At 38.6% G+C, this 24,395-nt stretch overlaps 1 protein-coding gene across 2 annotated transcripts in view; it reads left to right on the top strand.

The window, feature by feature from the left end:
* LOC122988757 (carboxyl-terminal PDZ ligand of neuronal nitric oxide synthase protein-like) overlaps positions 1-24,395 on the top strand; it is a 190,284-nt gene that overhangs the window by 67,504 nt on the left and 98,385 nt on the right. For both annotated transcript variants that reach the window (XM_044361348.1, XM_044361349.1), the window contains one exon: positions 572-630. In XM_044361348.1, the coding sequence (XP_044217283.1) occupies positions 572-630 (59 nt within the window). The remainder of the gene's footprint in view (positions 1-571; positions 631-24,395) is intronic.

Genomic DNA, 24,395 nt, shown 5'->3' with positions numbered 1-24,395 from the left:
GGCTCAATGTCCAATTAATTGATAGACTGGAACAAGAGGCCGGTCGATAGAAAGATGTTTTTTTGGATAGCTGAAATGTCAAGTGTGATGGTCAGCAATCTATTTACATCTCTGAGAATGGAAGAGGCATTGAAAGACCCAGAGATAGGAGTGATTGAATGATCGCGTCAACAAAGCTCAGTGGAGATAGAAATCAATAGGAATAATTCCTTTGTGCCCACGTGTTGACATTTTGATTGTGACATTAAAGTGGAAGGCAAATGTAATCAAATGGGCAGACGGGTGAAAGGAAAAAGGAAAAATTTAAATAAATGTCCTGAAGACGGGGAGGTTATAATAAAATTTATAACAAAAGACAGAATTTGATGCAGTACTTTCATAATTATGATACAGAAATCTATGTAGAAACCTAGCGGGCATGATAGAAGAAAGAGTAGAAATTCATCCTGGTACAGTTTGTATTTGGCTCATTGAGATTTCATTATTTATTTAACTGTTTTTTACGACTGGCTCTATGTATTAAAACACTTTTGGTGTGAACTAACAGTTTTGTTTTGGTTTGTTTCCACAGAAGAAGGAGTGGACATGGGATGAAAGCAAAATGATGGTGATGCAGGATCCCATTTACAGGTAAGCTGGCCACAAAGTTCTCTGTTTATATATATATATATATATATATATATATATATATATATATATATATATATATATGTATATGTATATGTATATATATATATATATATATATATATATATATATATATATATATATATATATATATATATATATATATATATATATATATATATATATATATATATATATATATATATATATTTATATATATATATATATACATATATATATGTTTTGTTTGTTTGTATGTTCTTACATAACATGTTTCAGCTCAACTTGAAATGCTAATTTCCTATTGTTTCCTATTGTATCGTTTTTAAATCCTATTGTATTGACTTCAGTCCTCATGGCTCATTGGGCCTTTTCCAAATTAATTTTAATCCAAGCATGATTAAATACACTGCGGTGACTCAGGAAATGAGAATCTTTTTATCTCTGTCACGCAACTGTTGACATTTTGGAGAGAGAAGGATATTGTAGCTCATTGATAATAACTTTTATTGACTCCAGAATAGAGCAGCACAAAGATTTCAGAAAGATAGATGAGTTATTAGGATGTGTTGATACATAAATGTTGTATATAGAGGAGTAGAGGACCACTGATAACATGGGATATATAAATGTGACAGTGAAATGTAGGGAGGCAGAGATGGAACTGGCATTCAGTTCATTTCATTACTGCCTTTTGAGAAAAGGAAACAGTTATTTAGCAGAAGCAACAAAATGGACATTTGGGGGAAAAGGGATGTTAATAATGCATGTAATGAATAAGTGAAGCAGTGACAATGAAAACAAATCCAGAAATGTGAAATTGATGAAGTAAATATCACAATATTGACACCCAATTTTCAGTTTTATTACATTCTGCATCTATTTTGCTATATCATCACTTGCAGTGTTTACTGTTGAACTAAACATTCACCGTTTATGTTCATCATTTGATATCTTATTATTATTCTTTGAACCTGAGAACTAGTTAACCACTTATCTCCAACAATAAACCACTACTGTTTTCACACAATGTGTCATTTTTTCTGCAGTTGTAGTTTACTTTTGTTCATAACAATACAGGATCGCAGTGTGGTGTTTTATCCACATCTTACAACAGCCTGAGTAGTTTCATGGTGGCAGCTTGAATTGAAGCACCTCATTTACTCCAGATGGTTTTTGAATTCTGTGGTCGGGAAGGTAGATAGGTATGTGTAGGGGATCTCTGAAAGCTCTGTGATTTGTTTGGGGGGGGGGTAGATTCATTTTCATACACAATCTGTCGTCACCACACAGAAATCAGTCCTTTGAATAGTTTAGGAACTGCCTCTGTCATGGCAATTTTAGATCAAGACTTTGGTTTAGGGCAAGGTTTCTCAATCTTTGGTTTGAGGCCTTAAGCAGGTTTGCAGGATATTAGAAGATTCATGTTATTAATATTCATAAAACTGGGATTAAGAACACAAAAGCCTTAGCTTGGTTTGAAACCTTTGAAACTCTCCCTAAATCTACCATTTTGTCGATGGTAGATTTAGGGTAGATGGTAGGTCAGTTAAATTGTAATATACAGTCAATTAGTTACCTTCAGTCATTTTGATTTTCCATCTCTTTGCTAAGCTAATCACGTCCTGCTCTGTAATGTTCCTTAATGCACAGACATGTTTGATAACATGTTGAACTATTCCTTTAAATTGTGTCCTAGAGAGGTGAGTTTATTAAGCAGTACAGCAATACAGCCTGTCTATATGAATAACATTTGCTTGCTAGCTACATTAGCTAATACGTTAGCTAACTTGTATTAGCAATCCTTCTATTGTCTGAACCCACAACTAATATTTAGTTAAAAGCATTTTTTCCTAGGAGAAAACACTAGTTATAAGAAAACAATTGAGTCACAAAGAGGCAGGACTGTAATCAATCAAAATCAAACTTTATTTGTATTGCACCTTTCATACAGGTTAGTGCAATTCTAAGTGTTTTACAGATGACTGACAAGCTAATAATAGCGATAATAAGACAGAACAAATGTAAATAGTTCAAACAATCTAAGACTAATGCACGCAAGAAAAAGAAAGATAAAAATGTAATAAAACCAATTTTGATAGATTTAAAATAAAATACAATGAGATTTTAGTTGTTAGTACATGAGCCAACTTAGCTAAGCTAGCTTGCAAAAGTTAGCCAGCACGTACCCATCTGCCTGCTAAAAGAATAACACAGTACAGGACAGAGGAAGTTTTCAATAAATATCTTCCTGTGTTTCTGTAGTGAGGCTTTCATTATCTTATTTTGCATTGTGAAACTTTTTGATTCTGTCACATCTATTATTTTTATATCTAGATACTGTGTTGCATGTTTGCAATATTGAATGTCATTCCCTGTGATCTTGTTGAGCAAATGTTGCTGTAGGCTGGCTAAAAAAGCTAACAAGATAGCAATGTCAGACTGAATAATGGAATGCTAACAAAATTACCATTCAGTGTAAATATTCAGCTGCAAAAGGTTGATAAACTGTGGTTTAGGAGTGACAGGGCTTGGGGTAGTTTCAGGAAAAACAGAATGAATTAAATCAATAGAGAGTCCTCGTAAGAATAGAATTACAAGGCGAGGCGAGTTTATTTGTATAGCACATTTCAACAACAAGGCGATTCAAAGTGCATACATGCATAAAAGATATCAAGATGAAATGTAACAGAAACACAGTAGATTATAAAAAGACACATTTAAATACAATTAAAAACAGTTGAATAGAAAAAACAAATAAGCTAAACTGGGATAAGAGATAAAACAGGAGAACAAAAAGTACACTGCAGCTACTGTGTAGTGCAAGATATGAATCAAAAACCAAGGATTCATGTATGTGTTAGTGAGAGTGAGAGTGACATGTCTACACTCTGCTCCATCTCATAGGACTGCAACCATTCATTCAGTCCATTTGCTGCAGGGGTATAATCCTCTGATTTGTACTCTTACCATGCAACACACACACACACACACACACAATGTGGTGAGGTAGTTCATGTGAATTTGGTGGCTCAGACGGATTTGTTGAGAAGTGAGAGGAATAGTTTGAGATGCCTGCAGCATTAATCTCCTTCTCAGACATACACACTCTCATACATGCATTCACACACAAGTTTGGTCCAACCAGTGAGGGGTGTTTTGACTAAAATAGTACAGAAACTTCATATTCTATAGAGGAATAGAAAGCAAACTAAAGACTGATTTCACCACAGACTCATAGAGTTCATATTCTTAAATGGTTCATATTTTATTCTCTCTCTCTCTTTCTTTCTCTCTCTGTCTCTCTCTCTCTTTACCCTTCACACACATGTAGACACACACACACATTCCCAGGCGGGCACAGCTCAGAAGTGCATCCAGGAGCCCGGTTGGGGGGTTTGGGTTTTTGGAAATGATTCTGTCAAAAAGATGGATTTTGCCCCGGCTGTTTGTGTAAGCATCTTTGAGCTCAGAAATGCAGAAAGATTTTCTTTCATTGGAGATGCCCTAGCTTGTCTCGCACATCTGAGCCTTTAATATTGCAGTCACAAAGTTTCCCCGCAGGAAGCTGAGTAGCACGGGTGGGGGGGGGGGGGGCGGAAAGCAAAGTACGATGGGTAAGCATCATCGATCAGTTGCTGTCATCTGCTGAACTGAGTCTGACAGATACTGACGACGTCTCATCTTTTATGTTCAACTTAGTTACTGGATGATGGTCCAAACAGTAGCCTCAGTCGTGAAAAGTATGCTGTTTTCTGTGTAAAATGGCACTAGTGCTCTTTTTACCTGAGGGTTTAAATGTCATGCTGTGTTGTGTTATGACCTCACTAGAGGCTAGGGTTGGGTGTCATTTAGATTTGAACAATTCTGGTTCTTATCAATTCCTGGTTACAAATCTTTGTATATAATTTGAGCAACAAAATGAAGAAAATGTTGAAAATATTCATTCATATTCTGTAATTTCTCCCCTACCATATCGCTACAAAGTACCCACATATTTCCTTCAAGGATCAGGCAACATTTAGAGAAGTAGCAGACTATCCTCCATCTTATTAACTTTCAGTCCACAAAGCCTGCCCCCAAGCGCACCGAGGGAACAGCCTTTACCATGTAGAAAAGTTGCTCGTCGACTGTGAATCACTTTACATATTTTCTGTCAACAATGTTTTGGTGAAGGCCAGCCTGCCAAACTTAGTAGGCCTCTTGAACCAGAAATACCAGTGAGAAGAAAAAGAGACTTTCACCCAGCAGCTAAAACATTTTTGGCAGTTTAGTTTGAGAGCTAGTTAGCTCAGTAGCTAATTTGTATTTTTATACAAAATGTACTGTTGCACTGAAGTGATATTTGGTACTTTGAAAAGCAATCACTTATGTAATGCTTGTTGTTTTGTTGAGAGGTTTTGTGCAGAAGATTACATGTGATGGTTACATGTGGTTCCTTAGCAGAGTAACAACACTGTAATACAAGATGGACAACCTTCACAACCTTTCTGTTTAAACATGCATTCTCCATGATTAGCTGAAGCTAACGTACGTATCTCTCTCTGTTGTGGTTCAGCAAGGAAACACATTAAAAATACCCACTTTTTCAATACTCGACTCGAAAAATCTGGACTTATACTTTTACAAATACCTTGTTTTCATACATCTGTGAATCGATTCCAATGCAGGACGTGTTCTTAATACCCAACCCTTCCTGAAGCAGGTGTTAATGTCGTGAACAGCTGTGTGAAACTCTGAGTCACCAGATGAGAGTAGCAGTCTGTCTCTTGACCTTGTTCCGTCATCAGTCTGGTGGCTTTGACTGATAAAATTAAATTCATATTTTGCCACATTCTCCTCATATGAATGCATGTTATGTTTCTGTTCTTCCGACTTCGAAACAATTCGGACAGTACCGTGATATCTTTGTCCTTGGATTACTTCAAAGTTATGTTAAGTTTTTTTTTTTTGCCATCAATATGCAAGCAGTGCAGTTTTTTTTATCTCTCAGCTTGAGCGTGGTGTATCAGAATTTTATTTGAAAAGCAACCCCATGCAGAGTGCTGTCAAGTTGTAGAGGAGAAGGGAGATTAGTCTGTAAATGTGAGAAAGATTTAGCATTTGCACGAGCCTCGTGTCATCCACATGTAAATCAGAAGGCTTCCCTCGATCAGTTGAAATCCCCATGTGAGTAAACATGGTGCGTATATAACCTCTTGGTTTTAGATTTGAATGAATGTGCTTTATAAGCTAATTTGATACATATTCACATCCATTTTTTTTTCAAATGCAGAGAGAAAAATGCACATCAAAGACCCCTCGACTGTTATAAACGCTCCTATGTGGGGGTTTTTCACATTCACGGTGACTGGACGCCGTGTGTCTAAATCATTTGGGAGGATTTAGCTGAGCACTTTGCATTTCTTCTGTGGATTCCTTTTCATCTTCCACTGCTTTCTAGCTGGAGCTGCTGGCTCTGTGCCACTGAGGCTGTCCAGCACCATGTATGCAACATCAGCGCTGGCAGTAGTGGCCTGGCAGTGATCGCACTCAATCACATTTAAACACATTTACTTGTAAACACGTCTAAGGATACTTGTGATGACCTTACACTGACTACATTAATTTCCCAAATCTTAAATGCAATTCTTCCCCTTTTACAACCTGCAGAATGCCTCCACTGAGCATCTAAAACTCAAAAAGATGCACAAACATATACTGTATGGTCAAAAGTTATTTTCATAAACTTGCACACATGGAGACACACACAACTTCGCACTCATACATATTTATTCAGACAATCACAAGCATGCACACAGACTTGAATGATTTATGCACCATCCTATCAAGCAAGCCGCAGGGACACAGACAAGCTACATATGCTAGAAGCCGGTTAACAAGTTCTTGACAGCACAGTGCAGTCCCATGATGCACTAGAGCAGTAAAAATGAACACTGTCACCTATGTAGGTCTTTCACCACTCCTCCCATATGAAAACCACCACTACTACTAATAATAATGATCAAAATCAAGATAAAAAATCGAAAACTAACAATTACAAAAGACACTGAATTTAAAATAAATAATAAAGCTAGGTGGTCACTCCAAAGTTGAATTCAGTTTTGTTTATTTCGTCTGCACAAAACCTTTCTGCATGGACAAAACATTCAGCTTCTTTGCTCACGCTGTTTGATTACTGATCCCAACATCCCAACACAAAACCCTCAGTTGGTTTTTGTCTATTGATCGCTTCAGTTCAGATTTAATCAAACAAGATCCTCAAATGTTGACAAAAAGAGAAGAGAGGCTGTGTAACTTTGTGAATTCTACTTTGAACGTAAAAGAAGAAGAAAAAGGAATACGGACCCACGCATCCATCTGTTCTGCAGAAAAGATTAATTTTATTTCTATCACAATGGAGTATAATATTAAAACAAGCTAACCATAATTTACAGTGAATCTTTGACAGCAGCCATATGGGAAATCTGATCCCAGAACTCTTCAAACTGCAAGACGGCCGACCAAAATTTATCTGGTCATCCAGCAGTCAAATTAATCAGGCGTTACAACTCCCCTCAAACTGACTGGAAATTTGGCCTGATTCTAAAATTAGTTGGGGATGACCAATTTAGGGTTAAAATTGAGCTTAATCCATACAGTGTCTGTGCAGTTTATGATAAACCATCCAATGAATTAACAGAACGAAAAAGGCAACTTAAGTAAAATCAGCGCAATCTGTCAGATAAAAGTATATTTCAAGAAGAAATTTAAAAGATACTGATGACTCTTTAACACTCTCAACTGGCCTTGAAGTTGCAAACTTGTGTGTTCCTCCTCCAAAAGTGACAAAAGGCTGTTGCCTCCATATTGGTGAGACTCTCTTTTTGGACTAGCAGGCTTCACTATTCATCCTGCATACAATCTGAATTGAGTGTCTTTGTTACCGTGCTGGTCTATTGTCCTCTCTTCACCCACACGGTGCTTCAGCTCACATGAGTGTTTGATTCACAGCTGCTTTCAGCGGTCAGTGACATCCAGCTATTGTATAATCAAATGGACTACTCATATTATGACATTTGTGAAGTGTAGATTATGGTGTTGAAATGGGTCCTGTGATGATTTGTCAGTTTTTCGCACATCTCAAACTGAAAGATTGTGTTCTCCAGGTCTGAAAAGTGTTGTCGAATCTGTGTTATGTCAATACTTAAATAGTTCTGCTGTGTTAGATTATAAGATCATAACTCTCTTGCTCCGTTCCACCAATGAGAATGTCACTTTTGTCAACTTTATGTAGCATAGCAATGAGAAGGACGTAACGCTCTTTGAGCTCTTGCACTCTTGTTGTCTTCAGTGACGCTCAATGCTGCTCTTTCCCTTTAATCATGTGTCCTTCTGATCATGGCTTTGTCTGAATGAACAGGTAATTTAGGTCATTTGTAGACATATAATGGTAAAAAAAGACATGATCTAGCCAGCGGTACATAATTACAGCATCCTGCTACAACAAATGCGGGTGTCCTCAAACAGCTGTAATTTTGAATATTAGTCATAATTTCAAAGGATCATTTTTTTGACCACCATGTTCAGAACTATTTTAAGCTCTAAATTAGGCTTGACAAGTCTCAACTAATGTAGCAGTCGGTCTCAAATTACAGAAATTATTCAGAAGATGATTTGAGACTGGAGGCTGAGCATCTGAGTTTTATTTTTCAGCATCCAGTTTGGTCCGAGATACTTTTTAGTGTAATTTTTGTCTAAAAATGGATGAAGGATAAAAGAGTGTGCAAGAGATAAACAGAAAACAGTAAACTTAAAAGAATCGAGAATTGGACTCTATGCTGATTAGATTCATAAAGCATGTAGATGTGAACGTATGCACATGTAAAGAGTTTTATACAGTATGAGTCACCTGTCTCTGGGAGTCTGTGACTGCTGTTAGTAATCAGCCATAATGTCTAAAACTCAGCAGGTCTCCTACTTTTTATAATTGAACTGCCACAAATTAAACATATTTAGTTGTCATTGCAGTTGTTTCCCACAGAATCAGATTCTATTTGTGGTGCTAGCTGACCGATATTATTACCTATTATGGAAAATCATCACAGAGATATTGTGCAAGAATATGCTGGGGTTTGATTATTATATGGAATTTTGCAATCTATAGCATTGTGTGGGCAATAGGTTTTGCTGTAGTAAAAGAGCAAGAAAGTAATGACAGATGTATGTATTTCAACAAAGGCAAATAAGAAAAAAAAAATAGAAATGTTAAGGTTTAGAACATCCTTCGTGGCCGTTCCAATATAGATTTTTGAGTTTACAAGGTGCACCTGAACGCACCATGCACCAGTCCCTATCGGCGCCTGCACGCTTTACCGTACAAAGCAATGAAGACACGCAATCGATTTTTAAGTTGAGATAGCGTGACCGCGCCTCTCCAAAGTATAGATAGTGTGACTGTAGTCTTCTCTGCGGGGAAAAGCCATCAACAATCCTTCCTCTCCCACGCATGATTGTGTTTTGATTCAGTGTGTGCACGGAGAGGAGGGGCTATTCACAGACGATGTGAGAGAGAGCGAGATAGAGATAGATAGATAGATAGAGTGAGAGAGGAGCAAGGAGGGCTGAGAGAATCAATGCTCATTGCACAGCTCTACCATGAAATAAGATTTTACCCATTTTAAATAGTAAAAGGAAAATCAATACGTTGCGGTCAGTGTTGATATTGTGGCGAGCCGCCACGAGTAAATCAATGTATGGGAAACACTGCATTGGAAATGTCCTGGAAAATTATCTTTTGAAAAAGCCTGACTCACACTCTGTGAGCGTCATGCCGCCCTAGACGATGGAGTAAAGCAAACCTGAAGTGTTCTCTTTGTATATTTTCCATCAGACCGAGCAAAATGATCTCTGAACAATTAAAGACCAAATCTACCATAGAGAAGGTCATCAGGGATGAGATTCAATTAAACATCACAGGAAATGTCTACTTGACTCCTCGGCTGCACACGCACCATCTGTTTCTTATTATTCAGCCATACATCTACAGAAACTGCAAGTCATGAGATACTTGGAAGTGGACGTTTAAATCAAGCTTTGACATCTATTTGTTTTTTTCTTTCATTACGCACAATGATATAACGCGCAGTAGTTTGCGCATCCAGGTGAAACATACTATAAAACCTCGTTCATTTTTTAAACGACTTAAGCAGTGAAATGTTTTATTATTTGGATATAAATAGAAGTAGTTACTGAACTGGTGAGGCGGCGTTTGAGGACATCTGAGCCAGCAGGAGTCATTGAAAAAGGCCCGACGCGGGAATAACCACAGAGAGAGGACGACTGTTGTGCTAAATGAGGTACACATTCAATTAACTGAGCCACAATGTCATCCAAGTACAATGCTCTCCGACGGAACATGAACATTTTCCTGAAACTCTCATGCCCTTGCTGAACGGGACTTTGCTGTATCGCCGAGGGAAGAAAGCGAGTGGGATTTTACTTTAGTCAGGCGGCAGAACAGTAATTATAGTAGAGCCGACTTCTTTGTTGTCATACAGAAACAACCCCGTCTCATAAAAATGATTATAATATTGTCGCTGTAAACACTGGTTACTATACGTACATTACAACAACAGCAGAGGACATCATCCATGATAGGTGGAAAGTTTCAACTGTGGAGGAGAAGTGATGAGGCTTTACTTTTAGTCACTGTTGATGTTGTTAATTTACACTCTAGAGGTGTGTGTCTCTCTGCTCTGACTTCTAACACACATACAAAGTGTGTGTGTGTGTGTGTGTGTGTTTTACATTCCACCTGCCAGAGAGCTGCCGCCTCAGGGCAAAACCGGCAGACCAACTCAGTCAGGAGTGTATCAGAATCCCCTGGATCAAGCACATATACCCACCCACACACATCAAACTGGCAGACTCAACGTCTTTTTTTATTTTTTTATATTTTTATTTTATGTTCACAGACTTGTAGGCAAACACAATCTGCAAAAAAATGCATATATACACACTCAACCAGTTTGACAAATCGCACACTAAAGCTTTTATCTTTTTTTCTGAAGCACACACACACAAGTATATGACTTCAGGCCACCAACCAATTCAGAGCTGGAGCTGCAGGGCTGGGAGTAAAGACCTTGCAGGGGTAAAACAACACTACAGCCATGTCCAGGATGCTAAATAACCTAATACTACATAATTTATAATCCTCACTGACTGGTTCATTTGGAAACTCACTTATTCCTTAAAGTAAGTACAAGAAAGCCGGAGCTGCCAAGACAATTTTTTTTATTCCTGGACTCAAATGTTACTTCGTTGAGAATTGATCTTCCTTATTATTCAGCCTCGTCTCAAGCTGTTGAACTTGTTTATATAAAATGATAATACGGTGTTGAAAAGAAAAAAGATCTTAGAAAAGAGTTATTTCATCCACAAAGAAGGATGGGCTACAAAGCAGCTGTATCAGTGTGTATTTTTGCTTTGAAGAGAGCAGAAGGGGGGGTTTAAAGTAGCTCAGGTGATGAATCTGGGCAGCTTGGTTTTTATTCCAAGAAAAAGTCTACATGTGGACACCAAATGTGCAAAACTACTTTTGTCTGATCTCTTTGCTTTGTAGTAAACACACTCCAGATCCTACTTAACACCCGTTTGCCAAATTCATAGGTAATAAACTTAGGAATGTCCTTCCTTAAAGCTGGCGTGTGGGACTTTTGTTTCTCCCTTTTGGCAGTGAGAGTAATTATAAAAACACTGTCAACACATGCGTACGTCATAGCCTCCACCGTAGCCTGCTCTGTTGCCACTGTTGCAGCTGTAAAACAGTGGATAAATTGTTTTGAGTGTCACTCAACTCCTGTGAAATGACTTGTTTCACTATTAGAATTTGATCCATTCAGTCCGATAACATTTGGAAAGTCTAGAAGAGATGCACGATTGAATTATTTTATCTCCGTTCAAGTTAGCAGAGAGCTAACCGGGTATTAGCTAGCTCAGCCGGCGGATGTCTCTGGTGTGCACGCTCTGCCTGTAGAGCATGTGTAGTATGAATTCATCCAGCCAGCACGGGAATGTCAAACCAGACACCAGATTAAAAACTCAGGTATACTGTGAAATATAGACAGGCGGTGATAGGCTTAATCAGCATTGTGTGAACTTGTTTGGCAAGAGCTTGAATGTAACAGACGTTCATTTCTATGTAAAACTCTGCTGCAGGTTTAAGGTTATAAATGGACCGATTAATAATTTTAAACACATCCTAAGAGTTTTCTTTATGCCAGTCATCATAAGAGATGAGGATGAACATTTCTTAATGGACAAATATTACTAGAAATGTCCACAATCTCCCAGTGTTGCCAGGTTTATCAGCATAGAAGGCTACGTCCCCATCAGACCAAGCACTTTTTAGCAGCCTGTGGCGGCTTTTTGTAATTGTTTTCAATGAAGATTTTTTCCCGCTGCTTTGGCATCGCTGAGCACCTCACATTTTTCCGCTTGGGAACCGTATCTGCAAGAGTCTTGCAGGATTTCTTCTTGGGTGTATATCCGAGAGAAATTGGAAAGGAATGAGAGTTTGCATGTCGGCCGATATTAAGTTATTGCACATGTATCGTATAGGTGTATTTGTTGGCTAATAACAGAATTATAGAAAAGCAATATGGTGATAATTCAGAAACATAAATTGTCACTTAAATGCACTGATAAGTTTATTTTTTAGGTGAAAAAATGCTCATTATCTTAGTCATAACTCTTTTAATAAAACAAATTCAATGGATCCATATTGAACACATCAGATTTTTTTTTTTTTAACCCTCGAATATCAATCACTGTATCGGCCTCAGAAATCCAGCATCAGTCAAGTGTGTATATATATATCTGTCTGGGGTTATAACTCCTCCGGCCTTCATGTGTGGTAATTGCTGTCATCCTCTGAGAAGCAGCCCGCCCTCACTGACCTCCACCTAACTGCTTGTGTTAGCAGCGCTTGGCTCTGCGCCTTCGTTCCCACTTTAAAGCCCTCTAGTGAGAAGTTCACACCCAACCAATTAAAGTCAATCAGTTTGTGTGTTCTAGAAACACCCTCATTATGTCATCTGGAAAAACAAGCTTTGATATGGAACGTATACACGCATATTCTCCACGTTTATACTTTGATATTTCATTGTACTTATGCCATGCTGATTACAATGCACACTCATCCTACACACACAAAGACAAACGCATACACACCCACGCTTGATCCCATAAAGTTTTTCACAACCTCATTCAGTCCTGCACAATCTCTGTCTCAGCAGCATCCTCTTCCTCCGCGCTCTGAGCTAATGGACTGTCCAGTCACATTTGATAGTGTGCTCACTTCCCTGAAGGGGGAAAAACTCATTGGAGAAAAAAAAAAAAAAGAAATGGAAACAATTTCTCCTGTGCAGAAGCTCAAAATATAGCTGATAGCATTTAAAGGGTCAGTTCACTCAAATTACAAAAGAAGTGATCATGGCATTTTGTTTTTATGTGACCAGGCTCTGAGATATCAGTGCACTTGTGCCATAAGTTCACTATAAAGGTGACAGAAATTTTGTTTGTCCCCTCCAAAACAGTAATAATAATCTATAGATAAACATATTAGTATATCCTTACTTTATTATTCTTACCATGAAAAATACAAACATCATTACAGTGGCAGGCTGTATATTTTACACCTAGGCCTCCAGTGATCTTCTCCCGCTATTAACCCGCCTTTGAATAACTTCACCATGACACCTGACACCCAGGCTATAGTCATTGGACGTAACCACCCCCATATTCACAGTGACATTAACCTTTATCAAGTGGAATAAAGTTATTTAACACGACACTCAACACCTATGAGAGTACAAATACACTAACTGCAGAGACACGAATACATGACTGAAACTATCAAGGATGTGCAACTATTACACATTATGACAAGATGCTGCGTCACAAATAGACACTGCATAGCCCAAATCAATGTCACTACCAAAGAAACGAGAACAAAAGCTCACAACAACCAGTCACATTTATGACCACCAAGCATGCAAAAATGCCGAAAAACACAAATAACAGCCAAGCTGCTGGGCCTAAACGCACATACCACCACGCACACTCAGAGGCACAGCCATGCCACCATATCTAAAGTACTACATCTAAAAATCTGAACGTCACTAAAGAAAGAAATAAATCAGATAAAGCTACGCTACATGCTAGCTAGTTTTACTTCAGTTAAGCTGGGCTCAGACTGCAGAAGTGTTGGCTGCAGGATGCTGACTTAGACTCCGGCGTGTCAAAGAATACGCCCAACATGGCGAACTCGAACTCTGATTGGTTAAAGAATATGACAACAACATCATCCCCATTTGCTTCAACAGCAGAGGGATTCACCCGCACACAGCACAGGGGAAAATCTGATTGGATAAAAGCTCTAAATTTATATGAGCTGCACAATGAGGGAGAGAGTAGCAATGAAATAATGTCTCTAGGCCAGCAAAATGGCGAAGGGTAAATGTAGCTCACTGTATTATAAATAGGAAGTGAATTCGACTATTGGTGAAACCAAACAACCTTCTGTAAAAGAAAAAGTCACTAATGTGCTTGATAGACATACAGGAGTCATAGAGATTTGTTATAACAACAGTAAAATACCCCGCCTTTCATGATCTAGTATTTAGTTCCCACTGAAAGCAGGATTTCATTAGTTAATGAAGTCTTTGTAATCTGGCTCCTCCGACTGGAGTCATGAAACCAGCTGTAGGCTCTTAATAGTTACTGTGATGTTCAGGAAAAATAGTTTTGCACAGCCACTCGAGTCTCTTCCCACACTCAGATCAGAGGGAGCCTGTGGTTCTTTGCATTATTACAGTGCCGGGCGCCGTACAAACACTGAGAAAAACAACATGAGCCAGACATAATCATTGATAGTCCCAACATATAACCGTGTCCCCCACAGCTCTGCCAGCCTCTCTTTCCTCCCGGAGTGATTCATAAATGAGAAGTTAAAAAAAGAAGCCCCCCCCCCCCCTCAAATCAAACATGGGTAATGCACCAGATTATGGCTCCGTAGCCATTTTGACATCATGCATTATTCCTCTAACTCCTGATACATTTTTTTTTTAAAGTTTGTTAAACAAACTAGTGAAACATCTACACAGTGAGGCCAACTTTATCATTCCTGTCATGAGCAAACAAATGTCACCTGCTTAAACGACTGGAAACCCGTCGCTTTAATTTCCATAATAATGAAGGTCTTTGGATGTCTGATATCTACGATCTTGTAATTCAAGGTACACGACACCTCCTCAATCCAATCTGTGTCCTAAATCCTACCGACGAAGCTAAACAGAAGCTGCATACAGATGTCGTTGTTGTGCTGTCCGGTGCGTTTTTATGTGCTCTACGTTATAGTTTCAGAACTTTTATAAGTTATGTTTAGTCAGGCGGCTGTTTTGACATCCTGGTGTCTACATTTTTTTCTCTATCGCTACACATGCCTTAGTTTTAGAAGTGCAAAAAAGACACAAATCAATCCACCTGCTCGCCAGTTTAACTGGCAATCACCAAGACATGTAACTGTAACACTAAATTAGTGGTTTGGCAAAGAAGAACGAGGCAGCAGGAGTGCAGGATGTTAGTTCTACGGGGCCATTATTGTGTCTAAAATTACCTTTAACTGTAAATATTTGGCTGTGCAGCTCAGTGAAAACGACACCAACTGGAGAAAATTGCCGCACAGCTGCCGTGTTTATTGGATTTACTTTCCTCTCTGTTCCAAATAAATATCTAGAGAGAAGTGTCGCAGGTTTTCCCATCATTTCTTACTATCTTATTGTACACCTAATAGGCGGATTTCAATTTTAACTTCCTGTTGTTTTTCATGGTTTAAAGCTCATGCAAAGAAGCAATCTGAGTATATTTTGGATTCATGTAGAATATTGATCAGCTCAGTCCTCAGCTGGATTTAAAGGACTCAACGGGTATAGCAGTGTGTTATTACCATTACTGACTCTTAAAGAGATTGTATTTGCTGAGAACATAAGTGCTTCAGTTTGTGTGCCTAAATTTATTTATTTCTTCCACGCAGCTCCGACATCCTTCTGCTGTAGGTGCGGCTATAAACCTTCTCTCAATTGAATGTAAATGAAGATGAAGACGCTTGTTGTTTTCCTTCTTTTTGCCCACTCATTGCTTTCCACAGCCTCTCGGCGTTGTGTCTGTTTGTGTCTGTGTGTGTGTGTGTGTGTGTGTGTGTGTGTGTGTGTACCTGTCGGTGTATTGTATGTTAGGTGTGTAACCGTGACCTTGGTTTGTCGGTCTGTATTAGAAGACATTCTCCTGGGTGGGTGGATATGATGTACATGCTCACACACATATATGCGTGCAAACACACACACACATGGACACTGATCAGTATACAAAACAGGAAATGGTGATTTGTCTTTGGGGAAGTAAGGGATTGCTCTGTTGCTGAGTCAATTCTGCCTCTTTACACAGTTTTTCTGCACCTTTAGACAGAGCTGTACTTGATGTATACTTGAGACTTATTGTTGTTATTTCTTAGCAATTTGTCATTGAAAAATACCTGAGATTTTAAAAATGGTGGGTCAGTTTGAGCAGTTTTTTTCGCAGATTTTATGTTCCCAGGTGCCAGAAGTTGTTCCAGTGCCTGCTGCAAGATTTCTTGCACTTAATTATTGATTTCTTTTGTCCAATATAACCTGTCTTTATTGTACCTTTCAGTATTGCCGTACAGCGTTGGGATATTCTTTTGTTGACCTGTTGTACCAAAGCTTTGTGTCCACATAATACACCCAAAACATTTTAACATTATGAAACATACTGCTGTAGGTTGTAGTGAGACCAATTACTGCAGTCTGTTAGTCATACTGTGTGTGTGTGTGTGTGTGTGTGTGTGTGTGTGTGTGTGTATTTTCACATATTTGTACCGTATGCTTACTCAAGGCGTGTGTGCTACCTCAGCTTGAGGCGCCGAAGGCCGGACTAAAGTTGTAAAGGAATCACCCTCCCTCTCTGCTGAATGTTTAGTCTTATCATAACCAGTCATGACAACTTTAAAAGCCAAACACACACACAAACACACACACACACACAGACACACACACACACACACACACACATTCATATTTACACTTGCATGGACTCAGTGGGATACATGGTAAAACGTAATTGAGATCTGACTTGACATATTTAAAATGTTACTCCCTGCGGTTCATTCATATTAAATGAGAGAATGCGGATTCACTGCATTAAAGCCGTCATGCATATTCATCGATGAGTGTTGACCGAGTGTTAACTAAAACTGAAGCTGTATTTTTTTCTGTTTTTATCAGTGAATCCAATGAGGGTAAAAATATGTATGAAGCTGGTGATTTTCTATATTTTTCTTATTGTCAACAAACCAGCATTGAACTCATCTTACTTCCAAGTGTTGTTCAGGGTTTTCCATGAGTGCATACCTTGTCCAGCTCAGCTTAATTTGATGCAAGGCACCTTACAACAGTAGGGTAAGAAGCAACTTGATATGGAAAAAAAACAGTAAGAAAGTAGTCGGCTGGAAATGTTTTCATGTCCAGCCGACAGCCGGCGCTTATGGAAAAACTCTGGTTGTGTATCCAAAGTCTGATATATCTTATTCCTCTGTGCTATAAACCTCCATTGTTGTCCAAAAACCACTAAAAACATGTCAGTGAGCCACACGGCTGCAGTGCGCGACATGTTCCTCCATCCCAAAGGTAATGGTTGTTCCTGCTTTCTTCTTATTTCATGTAAAGCACTTTGAATTACCCTTTGAATGAAATGTGCTGTATAAATAAAGTTGTCTTACCTCACCTCGCCTTGTACAGCAGACGCTGCTGCCCATGTGTGGATACATAGTTCAGTTTACTACGCTTCCCTCGCTCGCTGTGCTACATAACACATCTTGACTTTGTACTGATATTTTTTTTGAGAGATTTATAATGTAGCACAAAGTCTTTGGAACCGTTTCTAAAAAAAACTAGTGAACTAACAAACCTTTGCCTCAGGGATGAAGGAACATGTTACCCAGTGCAGCGATGTGGCTCATTGATTGTGTCATCATTGTGTTTTTAATAGTGTTTTATAACAATGGAGGTCGACAGCACAGAGGAATAAGACATATCAGACTTTGGATGCGCACGCAATATTTGTAAGTAGGATGAATTCATGTTGGTTTGACTCTGCACGTGAGATTTGTTGACAATAAGAAAAATTAAGAACATCAGCAACCTTTAAAATCTAAATGAAAATAAATAAATCTGCACATCTCAAAGTGTGGAATATATTAGAATTATTTGTATGTAAAGTAATATGAGGCCTGCCGTGACTGAATTAGTTTAACCCACAGCAGATACACTTACATTTATAATGACATTGATGAAGAATCTGTATTTAATGTGGATTGGTCCCATCATGGTCGATACCCAATCCACTTCACAAGGTCAGTATTGGCTTAAGTGTATTGGTAAATATGTATAAGAGCCTTCTATTATGTTTGTGCACATTTACTAGAAACAGATTGCTCTGCTGGTTTATTGTGACCACAGATGCTCTGTATTTATAGTGTTTTTTATTGGTCTACCCCCCCCCGCCCTCCCGTCACAAAGGGTAGTTTTTGGGTGCACAAGCATGAAGGAAGGGAGTAGAACAGAGCAGCAGTGAGGAGCTTGAAATAGGAAAATAGCATTTGGAGTGTTGAATATAAAGGCTGTTAATATATCACTTAAAATTGATATAAAAAGTTAATTATAACCACTTTCTGCTCATGTATCAACACAGTTAGTGCATACGACACACTAATTTGACATATTTCGGTGCTCCTGTTCTTATATATTTTTTTAAAACAAAGATCAGGCCCTCCCCCAGTTGTTCCTGCTGGCATCCTCAGTGCAACGCATGATAGATAATAACATTGATTTAAAAGAGAGTGGGAGAGAGAGAAGTGGAAAGCACCATCGAACGGAGAGGGAGGGATGTTTGGGTGGAGGAGGTGTGGAGAAAAGGAGATGGAGGAGTGTTTGAGCCGAAGTGTGATTAGTTTTGGCGTAAGGTGTGGTGAAGAAGGGAGGATAAGGAGACAAAGTTAATGAGAAAACCTCCAAGTGCAGCTATATAACTACACTATGAGTTTTTAGCTTTCAGATGTTGAATTCTAATAAAAGCTGACAAATACTTTCTGAACAGAGTCTGGCAGTATTTCTCACTTTTGAAGACATTTGTTGTGTCTCATCCTTGACTGACTGAAGTGAGTTGTCATCTAAATATAGAGGAAGGAGTCTCTGTCTGTCTGTCTGTATGTATGTATGTCTCTATGCTCTTCGCTTTTCTCAACAACCGATCTACTTCACACTTGGCAGGTGTATTGCTGAGGACCTGAGGAAGTGCAGTGTCAAGTGAGAGCTCTTGGTACTCATTATAACTGTAGTACTGGTACGGTACTGGTTCAGCAGCCCAGGAAACTCTGACTGATTTCATATGTTGTAAATCATCTCACGTGATGCTACTCAGCCAATGAAATCTCTGAGACGAGATGAGAGACTGTCAGTTGGAGAAATAAGCGAATCACAGAAAAGAAAACAGCTTTTAATCAAGAATGTTCATGTTCATTCCTCCCACAGGCAGTTAAAAACCAGTATGTCTCATATCTTCAGAGACTGTAGTGATTGTGAAGCACAGCTATAAGCCCGATATGATCGATCCACTTTATTTTTAAACGCAGCTCTTATTTTACTTGAAATGAGAAAAGAACATTTATTTACTATTAGAGTACTTTATATATTCATATCATCCGTGTATAATAGAATGTTAGTTACAGTATTGATTTTTTTGTTGAAGCAGCAACACCGGAGGTCGAGCAGTCGGCTCGTTAACAGACACGTGTTGAACAGGCGCTGCAGTAGTTAGTAGTAGCAAAAGGCTGACGGATGTCTCAGGTGTACGAGAGAGTGGCTGCTCGTCTCGGTAATTAATTATAAACGTTAGATAAATTCCAATTTGTACACTCAAACACCAATTAGATGTAGGATCTAGAGATGGGAATTGAAGAGATTTTATTGATACCAATGCCATGTCTGATTCTTTATTGACTCCTGATCAAGCTTTCTGCTGTTTATACGTGATCTTAGTCAGACTGTATGAAGTATAAAAAGTGAGAATTGGGACATTCAAGCAGCAGTGTCAACAGATCTTAATGTCTTTTCATTTCTCTCTCTGTCTCTGATCTCGTGTGTGAGCTTTCTGTCTCTCATTCTTAACTTGGTTCTTTTTTCTTTCTTGTTCTCTGGACACTCAGAAAAGAAACAAAAACAGTTTGCTGGTTCACCTGTGCTGTGTCAATGAAAGCTGTCATCACACACACACACATTTGATCCAATCATTCTCCTTGTAAGATGCCATCAATGCATAAAGTCACATTCTTGTTTCCATGTTGCAGATTGTATTTATGTGTGTAAATGTACGAGCTGTGTTTTTCTCTCCCTCGGTGTTTTTGTTTTCCCTCGATGGTCATGTTTGTGGTTTTGTTAAAATAGTGCAATAAATGGCTTTGGCCTCTACAGAGATGACCAGAGTAAACAACATTTTTAACAAGTGAATAGTAAAAAAAAAACAAAGTAAAAAAATAAGCACAGAGTGAAAAACAGTAGGAATATGGTTGAAGCTAAACAAACAAAGCCGTGGAACGACAGTCCCCTAAGAATTTTAACTTAACAGCAGGGTGACGAACATTTGTTTTGAATTACGATGAATCTAAAACTGTCCAGTGTCGTGAACACCAGGACAGGCGGCCACATGGGTAGCCTTCGAAGCTGTAGTCTATGTAGCGTGGGCTGTTTTCTGTTGCCAGTAGAGATATTAGAGAGCAAAAAACAAAAACAAAACATGCAGCGAGTTTAAAAAAGGCTCAGTTATCTTCAGTTGCAAACATCTACCAAAATAATTTCTACTGCAATCACAGCTCTTTACAGTGAATGAAACGATGTTCATGGAATAATCACTTATTCGCTCATGAAACAAGGCGGACTTCCCGCCATCGCTCGTATCATAAAGTCAATGAAAGACTGTAAACACAGTGACTGTGGGAAATGTAATTAAAGCACAATACAGCACAATCACGTATGATTGTGTCATGAGATCAACAGGTGAAATGTGATGCTGAACTATAAATCAAAACCCAGCAGGTAGTTTAAGTTTTAAGGGTTTGCTACTGGTAATATTGCTTTGAGCCAACATGGGAAATAAATATGAAGTAAGAGCTTTAAGTTCTAATATATTTTTGTTGCTCATATTTTATTCTCTCAGTTTTAAAACCATTAAGGCTCATTTTGTAACTGCCACATGCTTGTTCTGCAACAGTTTTGTCTCAGCATCCTGCAGCTTCAGTGAGAGTTTTATTCAGTTTGTCTCAGCTGAACTCACTTTATTGCCAAGGCATGAGAGATATTGACTTAGTGGCCTCATTTCTCTCATACAAGACCCCAAAAATATGTTCATATACGTGCACAAGCTGGGGCTGCTCGTCTTTTTCAGTAAATCATGCATCATAGAATAAAAATGAGACAGAATTACAAAGTTCTCACCTCGACTTTAACAAGTGCAGAAGGAAATTACCTGTCTGGCTGAATGAGTGTTTTGTTGTGTTACTTTCAGAATTGCAGAGTTCATGCTGTAAAACTTCAGGGGTTTTCTTTATGCGGTCATGTGGAGTTTGAGCTTACACGACAGCTTTTCTGATAATGAAGCTCTTTATCTTTCTCACCCTGCGTTTTATAGTCATATTTAATCAGCGTAATGCCTGGTCAGTGTGCTGTGTGACTAAGTCTGGTTTATCAGGGCGTTGTCAAATCTACGATGTTCTGGGAAAGATTTTAGGTGGCGGATATCGGAAATACATGCCTAGGTTTTAAAAAATAAAATAAAAAAAAACATCTGAAAAATGAACAGGCCTTGTTATTATGAAGCAGAGCAGCGTTCCTCCTACTCAACTGTTAAGTGTTTGTTACTCTATCTAAATAAAATAATATAATTGACATGTCAAAAGGCTGTTCATAACTTACTTTAGTGTTTTTGTGTTTAAAAGGATACCACAGCTGAATTCAGTCATCTGTTGCAGTTATAAGCCAAGAGAGAAGAAGAGAAGCCAAGAATTAACTGTCAGAAGCTCAATAATCATTCATACACTGACTGTAAAAACCATCCAAACAATGAAAAACTGTGAAATTAAAAGACAGTAGACTTTAGAACTACTCCACGAAATTGAAACCATAAAACAAATATATGCATAAGCTGCTAAAATAAACATAATAGACACTACATTTAAATGACTCTCAGTAACTTTCTGTTATTTAATCTAACAGATGTGAAGACCAGCTGAAACCTACAAAGACTGAACAAACCACATAAAACGATTGATTTTCTCCACTTTTTAGTTTTGGCAGCTAGAAAGGATTACATACTTAACCACACAATAAATACAGAGACATGGGTGATAGGTAGACCGTGTGACCGCAACATTCTTGCATGTTAGTGAGCGAGAACAGACACTGACATCTGTTAGAAATATATTTATATATCAAGTTCTAACTCGGTCCGATCATTTGTTATATCCAAAATATATTGATAATCAGCTTAATGTCGTTGAGTTCATCCTCAACATTACATCCATACACAGGAATTCAATAAAAACTCAGAAATATAGAAGAGTCTTCAGGTTGTAAAACATAAGGATACAGTAGTGCACATTCATAAATTAAAATTCATGTATTAAAACTATTTTGGCTCCTATTAAGAAGTTGAGACAATTGTGACCTTTATGCAGTTCCATGCAGAAATAAATAAATAAATAAATAAAGCACCACTACTTGTGGAATCCTGACTCATCTCAGCTCTGTATTTAAGGGTTTAAACACTTCTCACAAATTAGCCTAATGGTCAAGATGTAATTAGCGGTCAGGCGCTCTGTGTTTTATAGGCTGTAACTTTCACATTGTGCAGCAGCTCATTGACACCCAAATTCGGTCTTTTTTTTTTTTTTTTTTTACTAATGGTGCTAATTAGCTTTATTAGGTCAGTCTAATTAAAGATCAGATTTTTAACACCCGGTAAATCAGACTGGGAATCCGTCTCTCCTCACAGCCTGTATTGTTCAATCCAGCATGATGCTGTCATTAAATATGACAGTGTCTCCATAAACCTAATCTACATAGACGATAGAAATGATTTATTCGTGGTGTAGAATATAATTCACTTCAACAAAATATGTGGTACGTGGTGCGTTTGGAGGCTTTTCTGCTTGGTTTTGTGTTGGTATATAAGGGACAGTATACATCAGAGATTAAAAGCACACAGTCAGCAGTCTACTCCACCAGCCAACTGCACATTCTCATGGATCTACACCACGATCCACCCGATCAATGTTTGTGAGGTGCAGCATCCCGTGTGTGTGTGTGTGTGTGTGTGTGTGTGTCAGATTACTGAAGCTGTTACCGGAGCTTTTATAGATGTCCAATAACGGGATGTTAAATGCTGAAAGATGATATTAATGCAGACATGTTTGGCTTTCATTCCTGAACATGACGCTCATACTAAAATCTCTCACTAAAATAGGCACATACACACACACACACATACATATCTAGAGCCTGAGCTGGCACAGGTGCGTCATATTGATCTTCACTAACTGTGTGATTGTCGATGCTGTGTCTGTGTGTGTGTGTGTGTGTGTGTGTGTGTGTGTGTGTGTGTGTGTGTGGTGCATTGCCTCTTACCCTTTGATTTATAGCGGCTGTGTTTCAAAGGCAGCGATTTATCAAAGGGAAAAAAAATGACCATGGCTCTCAGAAACAAGCCCACTTCATTACTCAAACATCACATCACAGCCCCTGCGTGATAGACTCAGCCTGTTAACAAGAAGGGCTTATTAACAAGGTTAGCTGTGAGAGTGTGTGAGGCCTTCGAGAGCCGCAGCGTCATAGCGCCTGTCCAAAGTTAATAAATGCTTTTTATTTGTGTGCATGTAACTCAAAGAACCTGACAGTTTCCCTGGTTTTGTTTCGCCGACGGAGACGAGACCGCGGCAGGTTAAATGCGTTAAACGTGAAGGAACGGGAGTGTTTTCATCAAACTCTTTAACGCACCGCTGAACTTTAAACTCAACACACGAGTCGTGAATCATCTCCGTCGCTCCGCCGTCTCACGAGCTTTTTCAGCTCCTTATTCATGCACAATCTCTGTCTTCTCTCTCTCTCTCTTCTCTCTCTCTCTCTCTCTCTCTCTCTCTCTCTCCATCTAACTATTCACTCACAATCCGTCACACACTCGCTTCCTGCCTCTCTCTCTCTCTGTTCCCCGCGTTTATTTCGAGTTCCCGTCTCTCCATTTCTCACACACACACACACATACACACACTCTACTCTTTGTCTCATCCGTTAAACTCTGCCGTCTCTTCCAGATCATCTCCCGTCATTAACGGTAAAGTGAATCTGATCGCCACACGCCAGTTTCGATGTCTCAGTCGTTCTGATGACTTCTTTTAGAGTTTAATAATCTGATGGAAGGATATTTAAATGCTTTCAGCACCACTTATGGTCACCTCTCAGTAAAATCTCAAAAATGACCTTGACTCTAAAATGGATTTTGCAAGATAAAACGATAAAAAATCCAGTTACATCTATGTAGCAGTGAAACAAAGGACTTCTGTCTGTAATAACAGGAGTCTGACTGTGATGCTTGAGGCAAAT

Source organism: Thunnus albacares, chromosome 9, assembly GCF_914725855.1.
Source record: "Thunnus albacares chromosome 9, fThuAlb1.1, whole genome shotgun sequence".
NCBI classification, from domain to species: Eukaryota; Metazoa; Chordata; class Actinopteri; order Scombriformes; family Scombridae; genus Thunnus; species Thunnus albacares.
This window is presented reverse-complemented; position numbering and strand designations above follow the sequence as displayed.